The 21653-nt window shown below is 47.7% G+C and overlaps 1 protein-coding gene across 4 annotated transcripts in view; it reads left to right on the forward strand.

Moving 5' to 3' along the window:
- Positions 1–21653, forward strand: part of ATF6 (activating transcription factor 6) — a 342143-nt gene that overhangs the window by 36292 nt on the left and 284198 nt on the right. For all 4 annotated transcript variants that reach the window (XM_074960822.1, XM_074960823.1, XM_074960825.1 and 1 more), the window contains exon 7: positions 18627–18778. In XM_074960822.1, coding sequence (XP_074816923.1) covers positions 18627–18778 — 152 coding nt within the window. The remainder of the gene's footprint in view (positions 1–18626; positions 18779–21653) is intronic.

Here is a 21653-nt window from a genome sequence, read left to right on the forward strand (position 1 = left end):
ATCTCTTACTGGGGATAACACCTCTGTTGGGGGGGTGAGAAGAATATTTAATAGACTAGTTAATATTTATAAAGTGCTATACATTAGTCATATTTGGAGTTAATGATAAGAACATAACATAAGAACGTAAGAATGGCCCTACTGGGTCAGCCCCATATCCTGTCTTCCGACAGTGGCCAGTGCCAGGTGCCCCAGAGGGAATGAACAGAACAGGTAATCATCAAGTGATCCAGCCCCTGTCGCTCATTCCCAGCTTCTGGCAAACAGAGGCTAGGGACATCATCCCTGCCCATCCTGGCTAATAGCCATTGATGAACCTATCCTCTGTGAATTTATCTAGTTCTTCTTCGAGTGCTTGTTCATGTCCATTCCAATCAGGTGTGTGCACGTGCACGTTGGCCGGAAGACTTTTTCCTTAGCAGCATCCGTCGGGTCGGCCTGGGCGCCCCATGCAGTCGCACCCTCATGGCGCCTAATATATAGCCCTGCCGACCCACCACCACTTCAGTTCCTTCGTACTGCCAGTGACGGTGGCTGGAAGTTCCCTTGGCTCTTGCTCAGCAAGTTTCCTCTCTATTCTGTTGTATATAGTTCTTAGAGTTGTTCAAGTTACTAGAATTTAGTTTAGAGTTTGTTGGGGGTTTTCCCCCTTACTCCAGTTCCCGGTGCCATGGTATGCCGCAGTGTCCGGGTATCAAGAACTGTGTGGGCCTGTGCCAAGCACATGCCGAAGAGTGACCTGCACTCGTTGTGTCTATGGTGCCTGATGGACACCCATCAGAAAGATCTCTGTAAGATCTGCCGCAAGTTCTGTCCGAGAACTCTTAAAGAAAGGGAACAGCGGCTCAAGGTGATCCTTCTGGAGGCAACTGTACGCCCCCACTCTGACCCAGGCTCGAGAGACCTGACCCCTACAGCGTCGTCCTCGACGCGGAGCTCTCTGGCGCCGTTGGCGAGCTCGGCGCCAAGGAAGAACTCTTCCAGGGATGCTCGGCACTGTCACGGCTCCTCACTGGGCCCATCCGACAGTAGTCACTGCTCCCACTCGCCGATGCCTCAAAATAAGAGGAAGTCGGACAACTGTTCTCCTCTGGCTAAGCTGTGAGATGTGCGACCCCAGGCGGGCCACTCCTCGGGATCTCCTCCCGGGGCCATGTCAATTCCTGCCCAGGTGCGGCAGTTGAGTCTGGCCCCGCCTGGATCACCGGCGCCTACACAGAGCTGGTGGATCTGCGTCCTCTGGTACATTTGAAGGGGAAGCTGGCTATGATGTCGAGACACACCCCCTCGCCTTGTCCATCAGCGCCTACCCGCTCCCCAAGCTCTCGACGTTTGGGGCATCGAGGATCGGCTCCTCCGTGGTCTTCAGTGTCTTAGACCTTGGAGTCTGAGTAGGAGCAGAAGTCGTAGATCGAGGTCTGGTAGAGACAGAAGAGCGCCTCAGGCATGGCCTCCGCAGTGGCAGAACCCGTCTTAGTGGCCCTTCTGGACCCCCTGGGCTTTTCACAAGGTCCATGCTCAGCAACATCTTCCGTGGCCTCCGCCACTTTCGTGCCACCTTCCGCTGTGCATCTGCCCTTGTTGCCTATGGTCCCGATGCCTTTGCCTCCAGCTCCGTTGTCAGCTCCGACCTCGGCACCGCCTTTCACAGCATCGACACACCCATCTCCCATGCCTGCACCCTTGTCGACATTGACCTCGCTGCAGGCACCTATGGCCCCGGTGCCGATGTCGGCACCGGGCCCCTCGACTCTGGCGGCTCCTGTGAATGTGCCGACACAACTCCCTCTGATGAGACTGTTGATGATGCTGATGCCTGTTCTGACACATATGGCCCTGGCACCGTCAGCAGCACCACTTCCTCCAACGCTGCCCCGGGAGTCATGTGACCCCTCAGGGGCAGATGGTAGGGAGCTTCCAGTACTGGCACATGCTTCTTCCTCCTTGTCGCCGAATGAAGCATTGGTGGGGGTGGCCATAGCCCCTGCGGAGCAACTGCTGCAAGACTCTGTTGTCCTCTGGGCATCAAGGCTGAGGAGGTGGTAGAGGACACAGATTCCATGGTGGACATCCTCACACCCTCGGGACCTTCACGCATAGCCTTGCCCCTTATAAAGACGGTTTTGGACACCACTAAAACCCTGTGGCAGATGCCGGCATCCTTGCCACCTACTGCCAAACTCAACAAATGGCGGTATTTTGTGCTCTCCAGAGGGTTCAAGCATCTGTACTCCCACCTGCCTCCTGACTCCCTGGTGGTTGATGCAGCTAACCAGCGGGAGAGACAGGGCTTCCAGGGTCCCTCCCCAAAGAATAGGGACGCTAAATGCCTTGATCTTGTGGGTAGAAAGGTCTACTCAACGAGTGGTTTGCAATTCCATATTGCTAACCAACAGGCCATTGTGAGCAGGTACTCTTATAACATCTGTGCAGCAATGGCTAAGTTCAGGGAGCTTGTCCCTTCGGATTCCTGGTTGGAGTTCACTGCCTAGGTGGAAGAAGGGAAACTGGTCTCCTGGACCTCCTTGCAGGCACCATTAGATGCTGCAGACTCCACCACCAGAGTGATAGTGATGGGGGTAGCTATGTGACGTGGGGCTTGGCTACAAATTTCGGGGTTACCCTATGAGGTCCAGCAAATGATTCAGGACCTCCCGTTTGAGGGTGAGACTCTGTTTTCAGAGAAGACAGACAAACGGCTCCACAGCCTAAAAGACTCCTGGGCCACCCTCAGATCCTTGGGCCTGCACACCCCCACCATGCAGCGGAGACACTTCCACCCACAACCTCCTCAAAGGTTCCAGGAACAGAACCTCCAGGATGGTTCTTGGAGGAGGAACAGGAGCGGCAGGAGGAGCTTTGACAAGAGGAGCTCCACTTGTCAAAGCTCGGGCCAGCCCAAGCCTCCCCCTGGCCCTAAGCCAGCCTCCCCCTGGCCCTAAGCCAGGATACAGAAGGACCTAGACAAATTGGAGGATTGGGCCAAAAGAAATCTGATGAGGTTCAATAAGGATAAGTGCAGGGTCCTGCACTTAGGATGGAAGAATCCAATGCACCGCTACAGACTAGGGACCGAATGGCTAGGCAGCAGTTCTGCGGAAAAGGACCTAGGGGTGACAGTGGACGAGAAGCTGGATATGAGTCAACAGTGTGCCCTTGTTGCCAAGAAGGCCAATGGCATTTTGGGATGTATAAGTAGGGGCATAGCGAGCAGATCGAGGGACGTGATCGTTCCCCTCTATTCGACACTGGTGAGGCCTCATCTGGAGTACTGTGTCCAGTTTTGGGCCCCACACTACAAGAAGGATGTGGATAAATTGGAGAGAGTCCAGCGAAGGGCAACAAAAATGATTAGGGGTCTAGAGCACATGACTTATGAGGAGAGGCTGAGGGAGCTGGGATTGTTTAGTCTGCAGAAGAGAAGAATGAGGGGGGATTTGATAGCTGCTTTCAACTACCTGAAAGGGGGTTCCAAAGAGGATGGCTCTAGACTGTTCTCAATGGTAGCAGATGACAGAACGAGGAGTAATGGTCTCAAGTTGCAATGGGGGAGGTTTAGATTGGATATTAGGAAAAACTTTTTCACTAAGAGGGTGGTGAAACACTGGAATGCGTTACCTAGGGAGGTGGTAGAATCTCCTTCCTTAGAGGTTTTTAAGGTCAGGCTTGACAAAGCCCTGGCTGGGATGATTTAACTGGGAATTGGTCCTGCTTCGAGCAGGGGGTTGGACTAGATGACCTCCTGGGGTCCCTTCCAACCCTGATATTCTATGATTCTATGATTCTTTTGAAGGTGCGATTGAGGATGGCGTTCCGGATCAGAGACTGGATCTACCCCGCCTTACCTTTTCCTCCTGACTATCCCACTTCTACCATGCATGGTCCCATATCTCTTTGGACTGCTGGGTGCTCCGCATGGTAGAGAGGGGATACTCCATCCAGTTCTGTGCCCTCCCGCTCTTCCACCCCCCTTCCCCATCCCTCTTCAGGGACCCTTCTCACGAGCAGCTTCTCATTCAGGAGGTGCCGTCGCTTCTAGCACTAGGGGCGTTGGAGGAGGTTTCTCTGGAACACAGGGAAGAGGGATTCTATTCCCACTATTTCCTAATACCGAAAGCCAAGGGCAGCCTTAGGCCTATCCTGGACCTGCCCAACCTCAAAGAGTTCGTGAGGAAACTCGGGTTCCGCATGGTCTCCCTGGCCTCCATTCCTTCACTGGATCCAGTAGACTGGTATGCTGCCCTTGTTTTGAAGGGTGCATATTTTCACATTGCAATCACACACAACCACAGAAACTTCCTCCGGTTTGTGGTCAATGGGTCCCATTACCAATTTACTGTCCTCCTGTTCAGCCTGTGAGCAGCACCTTGCGTATTCACGAAGTGCATGGCAATCGTCACCGCCTTTCTGTGGAGACATCAGGTACAGGTGTTTCTGTACCTCGACGACTGGCTGATCAAAGGCCACTCTAGGGCACACGTGGAAGCTCAGGTTGTGTTTATCAGAGCCACCTTCAAGAACCTGGGTCTGCTCCTGAACGAAGCAAAATTGACTCTGTCCCCAGTCCAGAGGATAGAGTTCATAGGGACGGTACTGGACTCAACCCAAGCTAGGGCATTCATAGAATCATAGAATATCAGGGTTGGAAGGGACCCCAGAAGGTCATCTAGTCCAACCCCCTGCTCGAAGCAGGACCAATTCCCAGTTAAATCATCCCAGCCAGGGCTTTGTCAAGCCTGATCTTAAAAACTTTAAAGGAAGGAGATTCTACCACCTCCCTAGGTAACGCATTCCAGTGTTTCACCACCCTCTTACTGAAAAAGTTTTTCCTAATATCCAATCTAAACCTCCCCCATTGCAACTTGAGACCATTACTCCTCGTTCTGTCATCTGCTACCGTTGCATTCCTCCTGCAGGTGAGATTTCAGGCCCTCAACAGCATGATCCAGGGACTTGTTCAGTTCCCCACCACCGTGAGAAATTGCCTGAAACTTCTTGGGCACATAGCAGCCTGTACATATGTGGTACGACATGCCAGGCTCAGGCTTCAGCTGCTTCAGTCGTGGCTTGCGTCAGTATACCGACCTGCCTGAGACAACTTGGACAGGATCATGACCCTGCCTTGCCCTATCCTCGACTCGCTCCAGTGGTGGACAGATGTTCAGCAGGTGTGCTCAGGAGTTCCCTTCGCTGCCCCACAGCCATCCCTGGTGCTGGTGATGGACGCGTCAGTTTTGGGATGGGGAGCTCATCTGGGGGACCACAGGACTCAGGGCCTCTGGTCGCAAGCAGATCTCCGACTCCATATCAATGTCAGAGAGCTCAGAGCGGTGCACCTAGTGTGCCAGACATTCCACCCCATCTAACCAGACAATGCGTATCGGTCATGATGGACAATACGACTGCGATGTTCTATATCAACAAATGGGGCTGCACGCTCCTCTTCCCTGTTCCAGGAAGCCCTCATGCTATGGGACTTCTGTGTAGAACATTCAGTCGACCTGCAGGCACCGTACCTCCCTGGGGTTCAGAACGAGCTGTTGGACCACCTCAGCAGATCGTTCCGCAGTCACGAGTTGTCCCTTCGCCCGGACGTCGCATGTTCAGTCTTCCAGAGGTGGGGATGTCCCTTGATCGACCTCTTTGCCACGCGACGCAACAGGAAGTGTCAGCAGTTCTGCTCCTTCCAGAATCACAGCCTGGGTTCCACAGTGGACGTGTTCCTCCTCCATTGGGGGGGCCTTCTATACGCCTTCTATACGTGCTCGGGTCATTCTCATAGCACCGGCCTGGCCCCGTCAGCACTGGTGCACGTCTCTCCGAGACATGTTCGTGGGAGCCCGATTACCTTACCGCTCTTCCCGGACCTTCTCACACAGGACCACGGACGTCTCCAACACCTGAACCTGCAGTCGCTCCATCTCACAGCATGGAAGCTCCATGGTTGACCCTTTGGAACTTTCCTGTTCAGACCAGGTCAGACAAGTCCTCCTTGGCAGTAGGAAGCCCTCGACGAGGGCCACGTACTTTGCCAAGTGGAAGAGATTTTCAGTCTGATTGGCACAGGGGCGAGTCGCCCCTGACGCGAGCCTCAGTGCCCCACATTTTGGACTATCTTTTACACCTGAAGCAGGAGGGCCTCTCATTGCCTTCTATAAGAGTGCACTTGGCTGCCATCTTGGCTTTCCATCTAGGAGCACAGGGCAGCTCAGTTTTTGCTAACCCTATGGTCAGCCGCTTCCTGAAGGGGCTTGACAGGTTGTACCTGCACGTCCCCCAACCGGTTCCTGCCTGGGACCTCAACTTGGTCCTCTCTCGACACATGGGGCATCCCTTTGAGCCTTTAGCAACATGCTCCCTGCTCTACCTCTCTTACAAGGTCGCGTTCCTGGTGGCAGTAACCTCAGCCCGGATGGTGTCTGAGCTCAGGGCTGTTAGAGGGCTTATTCCTTCAGCCACTCACTTCCCTGGTCTTTTTCACATGAACAGAGAGCAACAATACCTGAAATCCAAAGGTGCAAACAATTCGATGTTTATTGGGATGAACTTCCAGCAAGCAATGATTCCAATTTCCTTCCTTAGTGCCCCCCTTCCCAGCTCTGACACCACAGAGCCTTACCTGTGTCCCTGTTCCCATTCCCTGTTTCTATTCCCCCCCTTAGTGAAACGTAATTCCAGTTCCCCCACTCCCATTCCCTGTTCCCATTCCCCCCCTTAATTCCTGATTGACCACAGACTATATAGTAAAACTTGAGTTCTGCTTAGCTATACCTTAACCAATCATTTTCCTGAAATTTAACTAACCAATCCTAACATATTGTAACATGATTATCTAACCAATTATATCCCACCACCTTAATTAGGTTTATACCCAGCAAAATTAATTATACAGCAGACAGAAAAATCACAGAACCAGACAGAGATTATACAGAAAAACAACAGGGAAGTGAGGAGTACTTGTGGTACCTTACAGACTAACAAATTTATTTGGGCACGAAAGCTTATGCCCAAATAAATTCGTTAGTCTCTAAGGTGCCACAAATACTCGTCATTCTTTTTGCTGATACAGACTAACACGGCTACCACTCTGAAATAGGAAAATGGGGACTACAGAGACAACAAAGAAATGAGGATTTCACATCCCAGCTATTGATAAATGAGTTCTTCCCAGACAGGATGCAATCAAACTAAGTTTCCTTTTACATCTTCTAGGCTCTTCCCTTTCTCTGGAGGTGATGGGCATTATCAGGACAGGATTGTATTCCTAACAGCCCAGTAGCACCTTATGTCAGTGTGACTGGTGAGGATGTGACCATTTGCTTCCCAGCTTCCCAGCTGCTTAGCCAAAGGCCTTAGCCTAAGAACAGGGCCTCAGACTTTCACAGTAAAAGAAGGCTCTTACACCGGCAGACAGTGATTTTGATTCTTTCTTTTATACCTCTATAACTAGCTAAATGATAGAAATACACCTAAATTCTTAAAGTATAGGCCTTTGCAGACAGGCCTGAATATCTATACCATAGAATCATAGAGTCATAGAATATCAGAGTTGGAAGGGACCTCAGGAGGTCATCTAGTCCAACCCCCTGCTTAAAGCAGGACCAGTCCCCAACTAAATCATCCCAGCCACGGCTTTGTCATTTGCCTGACTTTGGAAACCTCTAAGGAAGGAGATTCGACCACCTCCCGAGGTAACTCATTCCACTGCTTCACCACCCTCCTAGTGAAAAGGTTTTTCCTAACATGCAACCTGAACCTCCCCTACTGTAACTTGAGACCATTACTCCTTGTTCTGTCATCTGCTATCACCCAGAACAGTCTAGATCCATCCTCTTTGGAACCCCGCTTCAGGTAGTTGAAAGCAGCTATCAAATCCCCCCTCATTCTTCTCTTCCGCAGACTAAACAATCACAGTACCCTCAGCCTATCCTCATAAGTCATGTGCTCCAGCCCCCTAATAATTTTTGTTGCCCTCTTCTGGACGCTTTTCAATTTTTCCACATCCTTCTTGTCGTGTGGGGCCCAAAATTGGACACAATATTCCAGATGGGGCCTCACCAATGTCGAATAGAGGGGAACGATCAAGTCCCTCGATCTGCTGGCAATGCCCCTACTTATACATCCCAAAATGCCATTAGCCTTCTTGGCAACAAGGGCACACTGTTGACTCATATCCAGCTTCTCGTCCACTGTAACCCCGAGGTCCTTTTCTGCAGAACTGCTGCCGAGCCATTCGGTCCCTAGTCTGTAGCGATGCATGGGATTCTTATATCCTAAGTGCAGGAGTCTGCACTTGTCCTTGTTGAACCTCATCAGGTTTCCTTTGGCCCAATCCTCCAATTTGTCTAGGTCCCTCTGTATCCTATCCCTACCCTCCAGCATATCTGCCACTCCTCCCAGTTTAGTGTCATCTGCAAACTTGCTGAGGGTGCAGTCCACGCCATCCTCCAGATCATTTATGAAGATATTGAACAAAACCGGCCCCAGAACCGACCCTTGGGGCACTCCGCTTGATACTGGCTGCCAACTAGACATGGAGCCATTGATCACTACCCGTTGAGCCCGACGATCTAGCCAGCTTTCTATCCACCTTATATTCCATTCATCCAGCCCATACTTCTTTAACTTGCTGGCAAGAATACTATGGGAGACCGTATCAAAAGCTTTGCTAAAGTCAAGGAATAACATGTCCACTGCTTTCCCCTCATCCACAGAGCCAGTTATCTCGTCATAGAAGGCAATTAGGTTAGTCAGGCAAGACTTGCCCTTGGTGAATCCATGCTGACTGTTCCTGATCACTTTCCTCTCCTCCAAGTGCTTCAAAATGGATTCCTTGAGGACCTGCTCCATGATTTTGCCGGGGACTGAAGTGAGGCTAACCAGTCTGTAGTTCCCAGGATCCTCCTCCTTCCCTTTTTTAAAGATGGGCACTACATTAGCCTTTTTCCAGTCTTCCAGGACCTCCCCCGATCACCCTGAATCATAGAATATCAGGTTTGGAAGGAACCTCAGGAAGTCATCTAGTCCAACCCCTTGCTCAAAGCAGGACCAATCCCCAATTTTTGCCCCAGATCCCTAAATGGCCCCCGCAAGGATTGAACTCACAACGTTGGGTTTAGCAGGCCAATGCTCAAACCACTGAGCTATCCCTCCCCCCATTGGCTGTATTATAATGGCCAATGGCTCTGCAATCACATCCGCCAGCTCCTTTAGCACCCTTGGATGCATTGCATCCGGCCCCATGGACTGGTGCTCGTCTAGCTTTTTAAAATAGTCCCGAACCACTTCTTTCTCCACAGAGGGATGGTCACCTCCTCCTCATGCTGTGCTGCCCAGTGCAGTAGTCTGGGAGCTGACCTTGTTCGTGAAGACAGAGGCAAAAAAAGCATTGTGTACATTAGCTTTTTCCACATCCTCTGTCACTAGGTTGCCTCCCTCATTCAGTAAAGGGCCCACACTTTCCTTGACTTTCTTCTTGGTGCTAACATACCTGTAGAAACCCTTCTTGTTACTCTTAACATCTCTTGCTAGTCGCAACTCCAAGTCTGATTTGACCTTCCTGATTTTACTCCTGTATGCGTGAGCAATATTTTATTCTCCTCCCTGGTCATTTGTCCTATCTTCCACTTCCTGTAAGCTTCTTTTTTGTGTTTAAGATCAGCAAGGATTTCACTGTTAAGCCAAGCTGTTCATCTGCCATATTTACTATTCTTTCTACACATTGGGATGGTTTGTTCCTGCAACCTCAATAAGGATTCTTTAAAATACAGCCAGCTCTCCTGGACTGCTTTCCCCCTCATGTTGTTCTCCCAGGGGATCCTGCCCATCAGTTCCCGGAGGGAGTCAAAGTCTGCTTTTCTGAAGTCCAGGGTCCGTATTCTGCTGCTCTCCTTTCTTCCTTGTGTCAGGATGCTGAACTCGACCATCTCATGGTCACTGCCTCCCAGGTTCCCATCCATTTTCGCTTCCCCTACTAATTCTTCCTGGTTTGTGAGCAGCAGGTCGAGAAGAGCTCTGCCCCTAGTTGGTTCCTCCAGCACTTGCACCAGGAAATTGTCCCCTATGCTTTCCAAAAACTTCCTGGATTGTCTGTGCACTGCTGTATTGCTCTTCCAGCAGATATCCGGGTGATTGAAGTCTCCCATGAGAACCAGGTCCTGCCATCTAGTAACTTCCGTTAGTTGCCGGAAGAAAGCCCCTTCCACCTCATCCCCCGGGTCTGGTGGTCTGTAGCAGGCTCCCACCACGACATCACCCTTGTTGCTCACACTTCTAAACTTAATCTAGAGACTCTCAGGTTTTTCTCAAAAAGAACAGGAGTACTTGTGGCACCTTAGAGACTAACAAATTTTTTTGAGAATAAGCTTTCATGGGCTACAGCCCACTTCATCGGATGCATGCAGTGGAAAATAGAATAGGATGATTTTATATACACAGAGAACATGAAACAATGGGTGTTACCATGCACACTATATAGAGAGTGATCAGTTAAGGTGAGCTGTTACCAGCAGGAGAAAAAAAAAACCCTTTTGCAGTGATAATCAAGATGGGCCATTTCCAGCAGTTGACAAGAACGTGTGAGGAACAGTAGGGGGGAAAAATAAACTTGGGGAAATAGTTTATTTTGGCCTCTACACCAACATTCCACACAAAGATGGACTACAAGCCATCAGGAACAGTACCCCGATAAGTCACGGCAAACCTGGTGGCTGAACTTTGTGACTTTGTCCTCACCCATAACTATTTCACATTTGGGGATAATGTATACCTTCAAATCAGCGGCACTGCTATGGGTACCCACATGGCCCCACAGTATGCCAACATTTTTGTGGGTGACTTAGAACAACGCTTCCTCAGCTCTCATCCCCTAATGCACCTACTCTACTTGCGCTACATTGATGACATCATCATCTGGACCCATGGAAAAGAAGCCCTTGTTGAATTCCACCATGATTTCAACAATTTCCATCCCACCATCAACCTCAGCCTGGACCAGTCCACACAAGAGATCCACTTCCTGGACACTACGGTGCTAATAAGCGATGGTCACATAAACACCAACCTATACCGGAAACCTGCTGACCGCTATACTTACCTACATGCCTCCAGCTTTCATCCAGACCACATCACACGATCCATTGTCTACAGTCAAGCTCTACGATACAACCGCATTTGCTCCAACCCCTCAGACAGAGACAAACACCTACAAGATCTCTGTCAAGCATTCTTACAACTACAGTACACACCTGCTGAAGTGAAGAAACAGATTAACAGAGCCAGAAGAGTTCCCAGAAGTCACCTACTACAGGACAGGCCCAACAAAGAAAATAACAGAACGCCACTAGCCATCACCTTCAGCCCCCAACTAAAACCTCTCCAGCGCATCATCAAGCATCTACAACCTATTCTGAAGGATGACCCATCACTCTCACAGATCTTGGGAGACAGGCCAGTCCTTGCTTACAGACAGCCCCCCAACCTGAAGCAAATACTCACCAGCAACCACACAACAAAACCACTAACCCAGGAACCTATCCTTGCAACAAAGCCCGTTGCCAACTGTGTCCACATATTTGTTCAGGGGACACCATCATAGGGCGTAATCACATTAGCCACACTATCAGAGGCTCGTTCACCTGCACATCTACCAATGTGGTATATGCCATCATGTGCCAGCAATGCCCCTCTGCCAAATACATTGGCCAGACTGGACAGTCTCTACGTAAAAGAATAAATGGACACAAATCAGACGTCAAGAATTATAACATTCAAAAACCAGTCGGAGAACACTTCAGTCTCTCTGGTCACTCGATTACAGACCTAAAAGTGGCAATTCTTCAACAAAAGCTTCAAAAACAGACTCCAACGAGAGACTGCTGAATTGGAATTAATTTGGAAACTGGACACCATTAATTTAGGCTTGAATAAAGACTGGGAGTGGATGTGTCATTACAGAAAGTAAAACTATTTTCCCATGTTTATTTTTCCCTCCTACTGTTTGTCACATATTCTTGTCAGCTGCTGGAAATGGCCCACCTTGATTATCACTAGAAAAGGTTTTTTTTCTCTCCTGCTAGTAATTGGTCACCTTAACTGATCACTCTCGTTATAGTGTGCATGGTAAGACCCGCTGTTTCATGTTCTCTGTGTATATAAAATCGTCCTACTGTATTTGCCACTGTATGCATCCGATGAAGTGGGCTGTAGCCCACGAAAGCTTATGCTCTAATAAATTTGTTAGTCTTTAAGGTGCCACAAGTACTCCTGTTCTTTTTGCGGATACAGACTAACACGGCTGCTACTCTGAAACTTTCGTTTTTTCTGCAGTTTCATACCGGAGCTCTGAGCGGTCATACTGTTCTCTTACATACAATGCAACTCTCCCACCTTTTCTGCCTTGCCTGTCCTTCCTGAACAGTTTATGTCCATCCATGACAGTACTCCAGTCATGTGAGTTATCCCACCAAGTCTCTGTTATTCCAGTCACATCATAATTCCTTGACTGTGCCAGGCCTTCCAGTTCTCCCTGCTTGTTTCCCAGGCTTCTTACATTTGTGTATAGGCACTTAAGATAACTCGCTGATCGTCCCGCTTTCTCAGTATGAGGTAGGAGTCCTCCCCTCTTGCGCGCTCCTGCTCGTGCTTCCTCCCGGTATCCCACTTCCCCACTTACCTCAGGGCTTTGGTCTCCTTCCCCCAGTGAACCTTGTTTAAAGCCCTCCTCACTAGGTTTGTGAGCCTGCTTGCGAAGCCAGCCTGCTTCCCTCTCTTCGTTAGGTGGAGCCCGTGTCTGCCTAGCACTCCTCCTTCTTGGAACACCATCCCATGGTCAAAGGATTCAAAGCCTTCTCTCTGATACTCCACCCCTTATCCTTACACTCCACCCCTTTTTTTTTCTTTTGGGATCCTCCTGCCCAGGTATCCCTGGAAAAGCAGAGGACATATGGCGACACATTTCCTGACAGGGCCAGGGATCAAGGTGGAAGGTGTCGATATTCCATTTTTACACCGTATTTTTTAAGGACAAGGTTCAGCTCAGACCCCATCTGGCTTTCCTCCCGAAGGTTGTGTCGCAGTTCCACATCAACCAGAACATTTTCCTTCCAGTTTTCTACCCTAAACCTCATTCAAGCAGCCAGGGAGCAGAGGCTCCACAGTCTGGACATCCTCAGAGTGCTGGCTTTTTACATCGAGAGGATGAAACCATTCAGGAAGTCAGTCCAGCTCTTCTTTGCAGTGGCAGACAAGATGAAGGGTCAGCCAGTTTCAGCCCAGCGAATTTCATCATGGATTGTGGCCTGTATTAGTGAATGCTACAGTCTAGCAGGGGTTCCCACGCCCCAGATAACAGCGCATTCTACCAGGGTGCAGGCTTCATCGATGGCATTCCTGGCTCAAGTTCCCACCCAGGAAATCTGCAGCGCGGCAGCGTGGTCATCCATACACACTTTCGCCATGCAGCATGCAATCACTTGTCAGGCCAGAGACGATGCTGCCTTTGGAAGGGTGGTACTCCAATCAGTGGACAGCTTTGACCCCACCTTCTAAATCTGGCTTGGGAGTCATCTGATTGGAATGGACATAAACAAGCACTTGAAGAAGAAAAAACAGTTACTCACTTCTCGTAACTGTTGTTCTTCGAGATGTGTTGTTCATGTCCATTCCAATAACCACCCTCCTACCCCTCTGCCCAGGCCAACCCGACGGATGCTGCTAAGGGAAAAATCTTCCAGCCAACGTGCACGTGCGCGCATACACATCTGATTGGATTTTTTCTTTTTTGAACCCTGTTATGGTCTTGGCCTTCACAACATCCTCTGGTAAGGAGTTCCACAGGTTGATTGTGCGTTGTGTGAAGAAATACTTCCTTTTATTTGTTTTAAACCTGCTGCCTATTAATTTCATTTGCTGACCCCTAGTTCTTGTGTTATGTTATCCTTATCTACTTTTTCTACACCTGTCATGATTTTATAGACCTCAATCATATCTCCCCTTAGCCGTCTCTTTTCCAAGCTGAAAAGTCCCAGTCTTATTAATCCTCATATGGAAGCCGTTTGATACCCCTAATAATTTTTGTTGCCATTTTCTGATCCTTTTCCAATTCCAATATATCTTTTTTGAGATGGGGTGACCACATCTGCACACAGTATTCAAGATGTAGGCGTACCATGGATTTATATAGAGGCAACATGATATTTTCTGTCTTATTATCTATCCCTTTCTTAATTATTCTCAGGTTTCAGAGTAGCAGCTGTGTTAATCTGTATCCACAAAAAAGAAAAAGAGTATTGTGACACCTTAGAGACTAACAAATTTATTTGAGCATAAGCTTTTGTGAGCTACAGCTCACTTCATCAGATGCACCCGATGAAGTGAGTTGTAGCTCACGAAAGCTTATGCTCAAATAAATTTGTTAGTCTCTAAGGTGCTACAAGTACTCCTTTCTTTTTAATTTTTCTGAGCATTCTGTTCGCTTTTTTCACTGCCGCTGCACATTGAGTGGATGTTTTCAGAGAAGTATCCAGAATGATTCCAAGATCTCTTTCTTGAGTGGTAACAGCTAATTTAGACCCCATCGTTTTATATGTATAGTTGGGATTATGTTTTCCAGTGTGCTTTACTTTGCATTTATCAACTTTTATTTTCATCTTCCATTTTGTTGCCCAGTCACCCAGTTTTGAGAGATCCTTTTGTAGGTCTTCGCAGTCTTCCTGGGTCTTAACTATCTTTAGTAATTTTGTATCGTCTGCAAATTTTGCCACCTCACTGTTTACCCCTTTTTGTAGAACATTTATGAACATGTTGAATAGGACTCGTCCCAGAACAGACCCGTGGGGAACACCACTATTTACCTCTCTCCATTCTGAAAACTGACTATTTATACCTACCCTTTGTTTCCCATCTTTTAACCGGTTACCAATCCATAAGAGCACCTTCCCTCTTATCTCGGGGCAACTTACTGTGCATAAGAGCCTTTGGTGAGGGACCTTGTCAAAGGCTTTCTGAAAATCTAAGTACACTATATCCACTGGATCCCCTTGGTCCACGTGCTTGTTGACCCCTTCAAAGAATACTAGTAGATTGGTGAGGCATGATTTCCCTTTACTAACACCATGCTGACTCTTCCTCAACAAATTATGTTCATCTCTATGTTGACAATTCTGTTCTTTATTATAGTTTCAATCAATTTGCCCGGTACTGAAGTCAAGCTTACAGGCCTGTAATTGCCAGGATCACCTCTGGAGCTCTTTTTAAAAATTGGTGTCACATTAGCTATCCTCCAGTCATCTGGTACAGAAGCTGATTTAAATGATAGGTTACAGACTACATTTAGTAGTACTGCAATTTCACATTTGAGTTCCTTCAGAACTCTTGGGTGAATACCGTCTGGTCCTGGTGACTTACTGCTATTTAATTTATCAGTTTGTTCCAAAAGCTTGTATAATGATACCTCAATCTGGGACAGTTCCTCAGATCTGTCACCTAAAAAGAATGGCTCAGGTTTGGGAATCTCCCTCACATCCTCAGCAGTGAAAACCGATGCAAAGAATTAATTTAGTTTCTCCGCAGTGGCCTTATCGTCCTTGAGTGCTTCTTTAGCACCTTGATCGTTCAATGCCCCGCTAGTTGTTTAGCGGGTTTTCTGCTTCTGATGTACTTAAAAGAAAATTTGCTATTACTTTTTGAGTCTTTGGCTAACTGTTCCTCAAATTTTTTTTGACTTTCCTAATTGAATTTTTACACTTCATTTGCCAATATTTATACTCCTTTCTATTTTCCTCACTAGGATTTAACTTCCTCTTTTTAAAGGATGCCTTTTTGCCTCTCACTGCTTCTTTTACTTTGTTGTTTAGCCACGGAGGCTCTTTTTTGGTGCTGTTACTATGTTTTTTAATTTGGGGTATATATTTAAGTTGACCCTCTATTATGGTGTCTTTAAAAAGTTTCCACGCTGCTTGCAGAGATTTCACTTTTGTCACTGTACCCTTTAATTTCTGTTTAAGTAACCACCTCATTTTTGTGTAGTTCCCCTTTCTGAAATTAAATGGTACAGTGTTGGGCTTCTGTGGTGTTTTTCCTGCCACAGGGATATTAAATTTAATTATATTATGGTCACTATTACCAAGCAGTCCAGCTATATTCACCTCTTGGACCAGATCCTGTGCTGCACTTGGGACTAAATCAGGAATTGCCTCTCCTCTGGTGAGTTCCAGGACCAGCTGCTCCAAGAAGCAGTCATTTAAGGTGTCAAGAAACTTTATCTCTGCATCCCATCCTGAGGTGACATGTACCCAGTCAATATGAAATACCCCATTATTATTAATGAGTTTTTTATTTTAGTAGCCTCTCTAATCTGCCTGAACATTTCACAGTTACTATCCCCATCCTGGTCAGGTGGTCGGTAATATATCCCTACGGCTATATTCTTATTATTAGAGCATGGAATTTCTATCCATAGAGATTCTATGGTACAGTTTGATTCATTTGCGATTTTTACTTCATTTGATTCTAGGCCTTCTTTCACATATAATGCCACTCCCCCACCAGCATGACCTGTTCTGTCCTTCTGATATATTTTGTACCTTGGTATTATTGTATCCCATTGATTAACCTCATTCCACCAAGGTTCTGTGATGACTTTTATATCACTATCCTCATTTAATACAAGGCACTCTAGTTCACCCATTTTATTATGTAGACTTCTAGCATTGGTGTATAAACACTTTAAAAATGTGTCTCCTTTTAGCTGTCTGCCATTACACGATGTAACTGAATGGGACTCTTTTTTATTTGACTGTTTCTGATCAGACCCTGCCTGTATTTTATCATTTTCCATCCTCTCGTCCTCACTAGGACATAGAGATTCTCTATTAATAGATCCACCCCTAAGGGATGTCCAAACCATGTGCTCCTCCATACCTGTTGGCATTCCCCCAGCCCTTAGTTTAAAAACTGCTCTACAACCTTTTTAATGTTAAGTGCCAGCTATCTGGTTCCATTTTGGTTTGGGTGGAGCCCATCCTTCCTGTATAGGCTCCCCCTTTCCCAAAAGTTTCCCCAGTTCCTAATAAATCTAAACCCCTCCTCCCTACACCATTGTCTCATCCACGCATTGAGACTCTGCAATTTTGCCTGTCTAACTGGCCCTGTGCATGGAACTGGGAGCGTCTCAGAGAATGCTATCATGAAGGTCCTGGACTTCAGTCTCTTACCTAGCAGCCTAAATTTGGCCTCCAGGACCTCTCTCCTATCCTTCCCTATGTCGTTGGTACCTACATGTACACGACCACCCGCTGCTCTCCAGCATTACACATAAGTCTATCTAGATGTCTCGAGAGATCCGCAACCTTCGCACCAGGCAGGCAAGTCACCATGCGGTTCTCCCGGTCATCGCAAACCCAGCTATCTATGTTTCCAGTGATCGAATCGCCCATTACTAATACCTGTCTCTTTCTAATAGCTGGAGTTCCCTCTTCTGGAGAGGTATCCTCAGTGCAAGAGGATATCATAACATCATCTTGAAGGAGGGTCCCAACTATGGGATTATTTCTCTCTGCTCCAGTTAGATGTTCTCCTTCCCTGGGACTTTCATCCTCCTCAACAGCACAGAGGCTGTCAGAGGTGGGACCGTTCTACTGTGTCCTGGAAAGTCTCATCTACATACCTCTCTGTCTCCCTCAGCTCCTCCAGTTCAGCCACTCTGGTCTCCAAAGCCCGTACATGGTCTCTGAAGGCCAGGAGCTCCTTGCACCGAATGCACACATACACCAACTGCCCATAGGGCAGGTAATCATACATGCTGCATTGGGTGCAATAAACTGGGTAGCCCCCATTCTGTTGCTGGACTTCTGCCTGTATTCTCTTTTTCCTCCTGCAACTGGTTTCTTTGTTGTTGTTTTGTTTATATCAAGGGTGTGTTTTTGGCTTTTAAGTTTAAAGAAAGTTGAGTTCTAGCTCCTGCTCACACTACCCCGTAAACTCCCTCGCAAAACTCCCGTTAGCCGCTCCTCTGGTCACTTAGGAGCAGGCTTTTTAAAGCCTTGATCTCCCTGAGTAGCCCTGAGTAGCCCCGCCCCCTGGTTAAGGGTTGATGGGTGCTAAAAGGCTTAGGGATCACAGCCTTGTTAAGGCTGTTACACTTGTCGTAGTGACACCAACAGGTGTTTACTCTTGTGAGCCCGGAGGAGCCAGCACAATTCTGAGAGAGTGATCTGAACTCTATTCTGCTTTGTGTATTATTAGCAAAAGTGCCAGCTAAATTCTCAGTGCAAAATCTGACTACTAGTTATAGTGTAAGAAGCAGAAAAAGTCTAGATGAATTATCTGATCCCAGATTAAATTTGTGGTGTGGCAGATGGAAGAGCTGTGTTTTGGTTTATAAACTGATATGCAATTGGGGGAATAAATATAGAACCCTGCAGACTTGTTTTGTTTAACTGAGTTTTATTTGAGAGTATATTGATGCTTAAGAACTGAATCCAAAGGGAGCAGTGCCGGGTGCTTTTGGGAGTGAAGCCTCCCTACCCTCACATCAAAACCACCCCCCACAAATTGATAGTATAAAAACATATTCCCCATTCCCCACTGAACACTCAGTGACCATTGTCTTTCTGTCTCCATTCTAGGTCAGCCACTGGTGCTTTCTCAGTCCACTGTGGTACAGCTCCAGAGTCCTGCAGTTCACCCTGCATCACAGCCGGTCATTGCTGTCACTGGAGGGGCCACGCAGCTGCCCAGTCACACTGTGAACGTAGCACCAGCTACAGGAAGCAGTTCAGTAAGTGGTAAAATAGCACTGGCTAAACCCCTCCTCCAAGCCACCACGCAAACAGTCATAGAATCATAGAATATCAGAGTTGGAAGGGACCTCAGGAGGTCATCTAGTCCAACCCCCTGCTCAAAGCAGGACCAATCCCCAACTAAATCATCCCAGCCAGGGCTTTGTCAAGCCTGACCTTGAAAACCTCAAAGGAAGGAGATTCCACCACCTCCCTAGGTAACGCATTCCAATGCTTCACCATCTTCCTAGTGAAAAAGTTTTTCCTAATATCCAACCTAAACCTTCCCCATTGCAACTTGAGACCAATACTCCTTGTTCTGTCATCTGCTACCACTGAGAACAGTCTAGATCCATCCTCTTTGGAACCCCCTATCAGGTAGTTGAAAGCAGCTGTCAAATCCCCCCTCATTCTTCTCTTCTGCAGACGAAAGAATCCCAGTTCCCTCAGCCTCTCCTCATAAGTCATGTGCTTCAGTCCCCTAATAATTTTTGTTGCCCTCTGCTGGACGCTTTCCAATTTTTCCACATCCTTCTTGTCGTGTGGTACCCAAAACGGACACAGTACTCCAGATGAGGCCTCACCAATGTCGAATAGAGGGGAACGATCAAGTCCCTCAATCTGCTGGCAATGCCCCTACTTATACATCCCAAAATGCCATTGGCCTTCTTGGCAACAAGGGCACACTGTTGACTCATATCCAGCTTCTCGTCCACTGTAACCCCAGGTCCTTTTCTGCAGAACTGCTGCCGAGCCATTCGGTCCCTAGTCTGTAGCGATGCATGGGATTCTTATACCCTAAGTGCAGGAGTCTGCACTTGTCCTTGTTGAACCTCATCAGATTTTTTTTGGCCCAATCCTCCAATTTGTCTAGGTGCCTCTGTATCCTATCCCAACCCTCCAGCGTATCTACCTCTCCTCCCAGTTTAGTGTAATCTGCAAATTTGCTGAGGGTGCAATCCACACCATCCTGCAGATCATTTATGAAGATAGTGAACAAAACTGGCCCCAGAACCGACCCCTGGGGCACTCCGCTTGATACTGGCTGCCAACTAGACATGGAGCCATTGATCACTACCAGTTGAGCTCGACAATCTAGCCAGCTTTCTATCCACCTTATAGTCCATTCATCTAGGCCATACTTCTTTAACTTGCTGGCAAGAATACTGTGGGAGACCGTATCAAAAGCTTTGCTAAAGTTAAGGAATATCATGACCACTGCTTTTCCCTCATCCACAGAGCTTGTTATCTTGTCATAGAAGGCAATTAGATTAGTCAGGCATGACTTGCCCTTGGTGAATGCATGCTGACTGTTCCTGATCACTTTCCTCTCCTCTAAGTGCTTCAGAATTGATTCCTTGAGGACCTGCTCCATGATTTTTCCAGGGACTGAGGTGAGGCTGACTGGCCTGTAGTTCCCCGGATCCTCCTTCTTCCCTTTTTTAAAGATGGGCACTACATTAGCCTTTTTCCAGTCGTCCGGGACCTCCCACGATCGCCATGAGTTTTCAAAGATAATGGCCAATGTCTCTGCAATCACAACCACCAACTCCTTTAGAAAAAAAGAAAAGGAGTACTTGTGGCACCTTAGAGACTAACAAATTTATTTGAGCATAAGCTTTCGTGAGCTACAGCTTACTTCATTGGATGTAGCTCACAAAAGCTTATGCTCAAATAAATTTGTTAGTCTCTAAGGCAGTGGTCTCCAAACTGAGGTGTGTGAGATGATCCCAGGGGGTGCGCGGCACTAGGAGCACTGCCGGACGGCACTCTGCCGTTTTTTTTCTTTGTTGGCAGCTCTACAGGTCCACAGCTGGTGTTCCCCTTTGGCGGCCCACCTGCAGTAAGTCTTCCGTTCTTCTTCCATTGGTGGCATGTCTGTGACAGGTCTTCCGGTCTTCTTCCATCAGCAGTGCGCCTGCGGCTGGTCTTCTGGTCTTCTTCCTTCGGTGACGCATCTGTGGCAGGTCTTCCCGTCTTCACCATGCGGGTGCGTGAGCCAAAAAGTTTGGAGACCACTGCTTTAAGGTGCCACAAGTATTCCTTTTCTTTTTGCAGATACAGACTAACAGGGCTGCTACTCTGAAACAACTCTTTTAGCACTCTCGGATGTAGCGCATCCGACCCCATGGATTTGTGCTCGTCCAGCTTTTCTAAATAGTTCCGAACCACTTCTTTCTCCACAGAGGGCTGGTCACCTCCTCCCCATGCTGTGCTGCCCAGTGCAGTAGTCTGGGAGCTGACCTTGTTTGTGAAGACAGAGGCAAAAAAAGCATTGAGTACATTAAGCTTTTTCCACATCCTCTGTCATTAGGTTGCCTCCCCCATTCAGTAAGGGGCCCACGCTTTTCTTGACTTCCTTCTTGTTGCTAACATGCCTGAAGAAACCCTTCTCGTTACTCTTAACATCTCTTGCTAGCTGCAACTCCAAGTATGATTTGGCCTTCCTGATTTCACTCCTGCATGCGTGAGCAATATTTTTATACTCCTCCCTGGTCATTTGTCCAATCTTCCACTTCTTGTAAGCTTCTTTTTTGTGTTTAAGATCAGCAAGGATTTCACTGTTAAGCCAAGCTGGTTGTCTGCCATATTTACTATTCTTTCTACACATTGGGATGGTTGTAAGGCATGGATGTAAGTTCCAGCTGTTTTATGGTAGTTATTTTTGATTTGAAACCACCTGTCCCCTCAGCTGCTGGCACATGGTGTGGGAGTGCTTGTGGGCTGTGCATCCTTAGGAAGAAGGTGTCTTGGTTCTGCTGGATGGAGCTCTGAAATGATAGGTGCTTTCACACCACTGGTGTCTGGGGCTCAGAAGCCTCACTTGGCAAACAGTTGCATTGTCTAACTATCCAGGATGAAATATTTTCCTAA

The sequence above is a fragment of the Natator depressus genome, chromosome 8 (assembly GCF_965152275.1).
Source record: "Natator depressus isolate rNatDep1 chromosome 8, rNatDep2.hap1, whole genome shotgun sequence".
Classification (NCBI taxonomy): Eukaryota; Metazoa; Chordata; order Testudines; family Cheloniidae; genus Natator; species Natator depressus.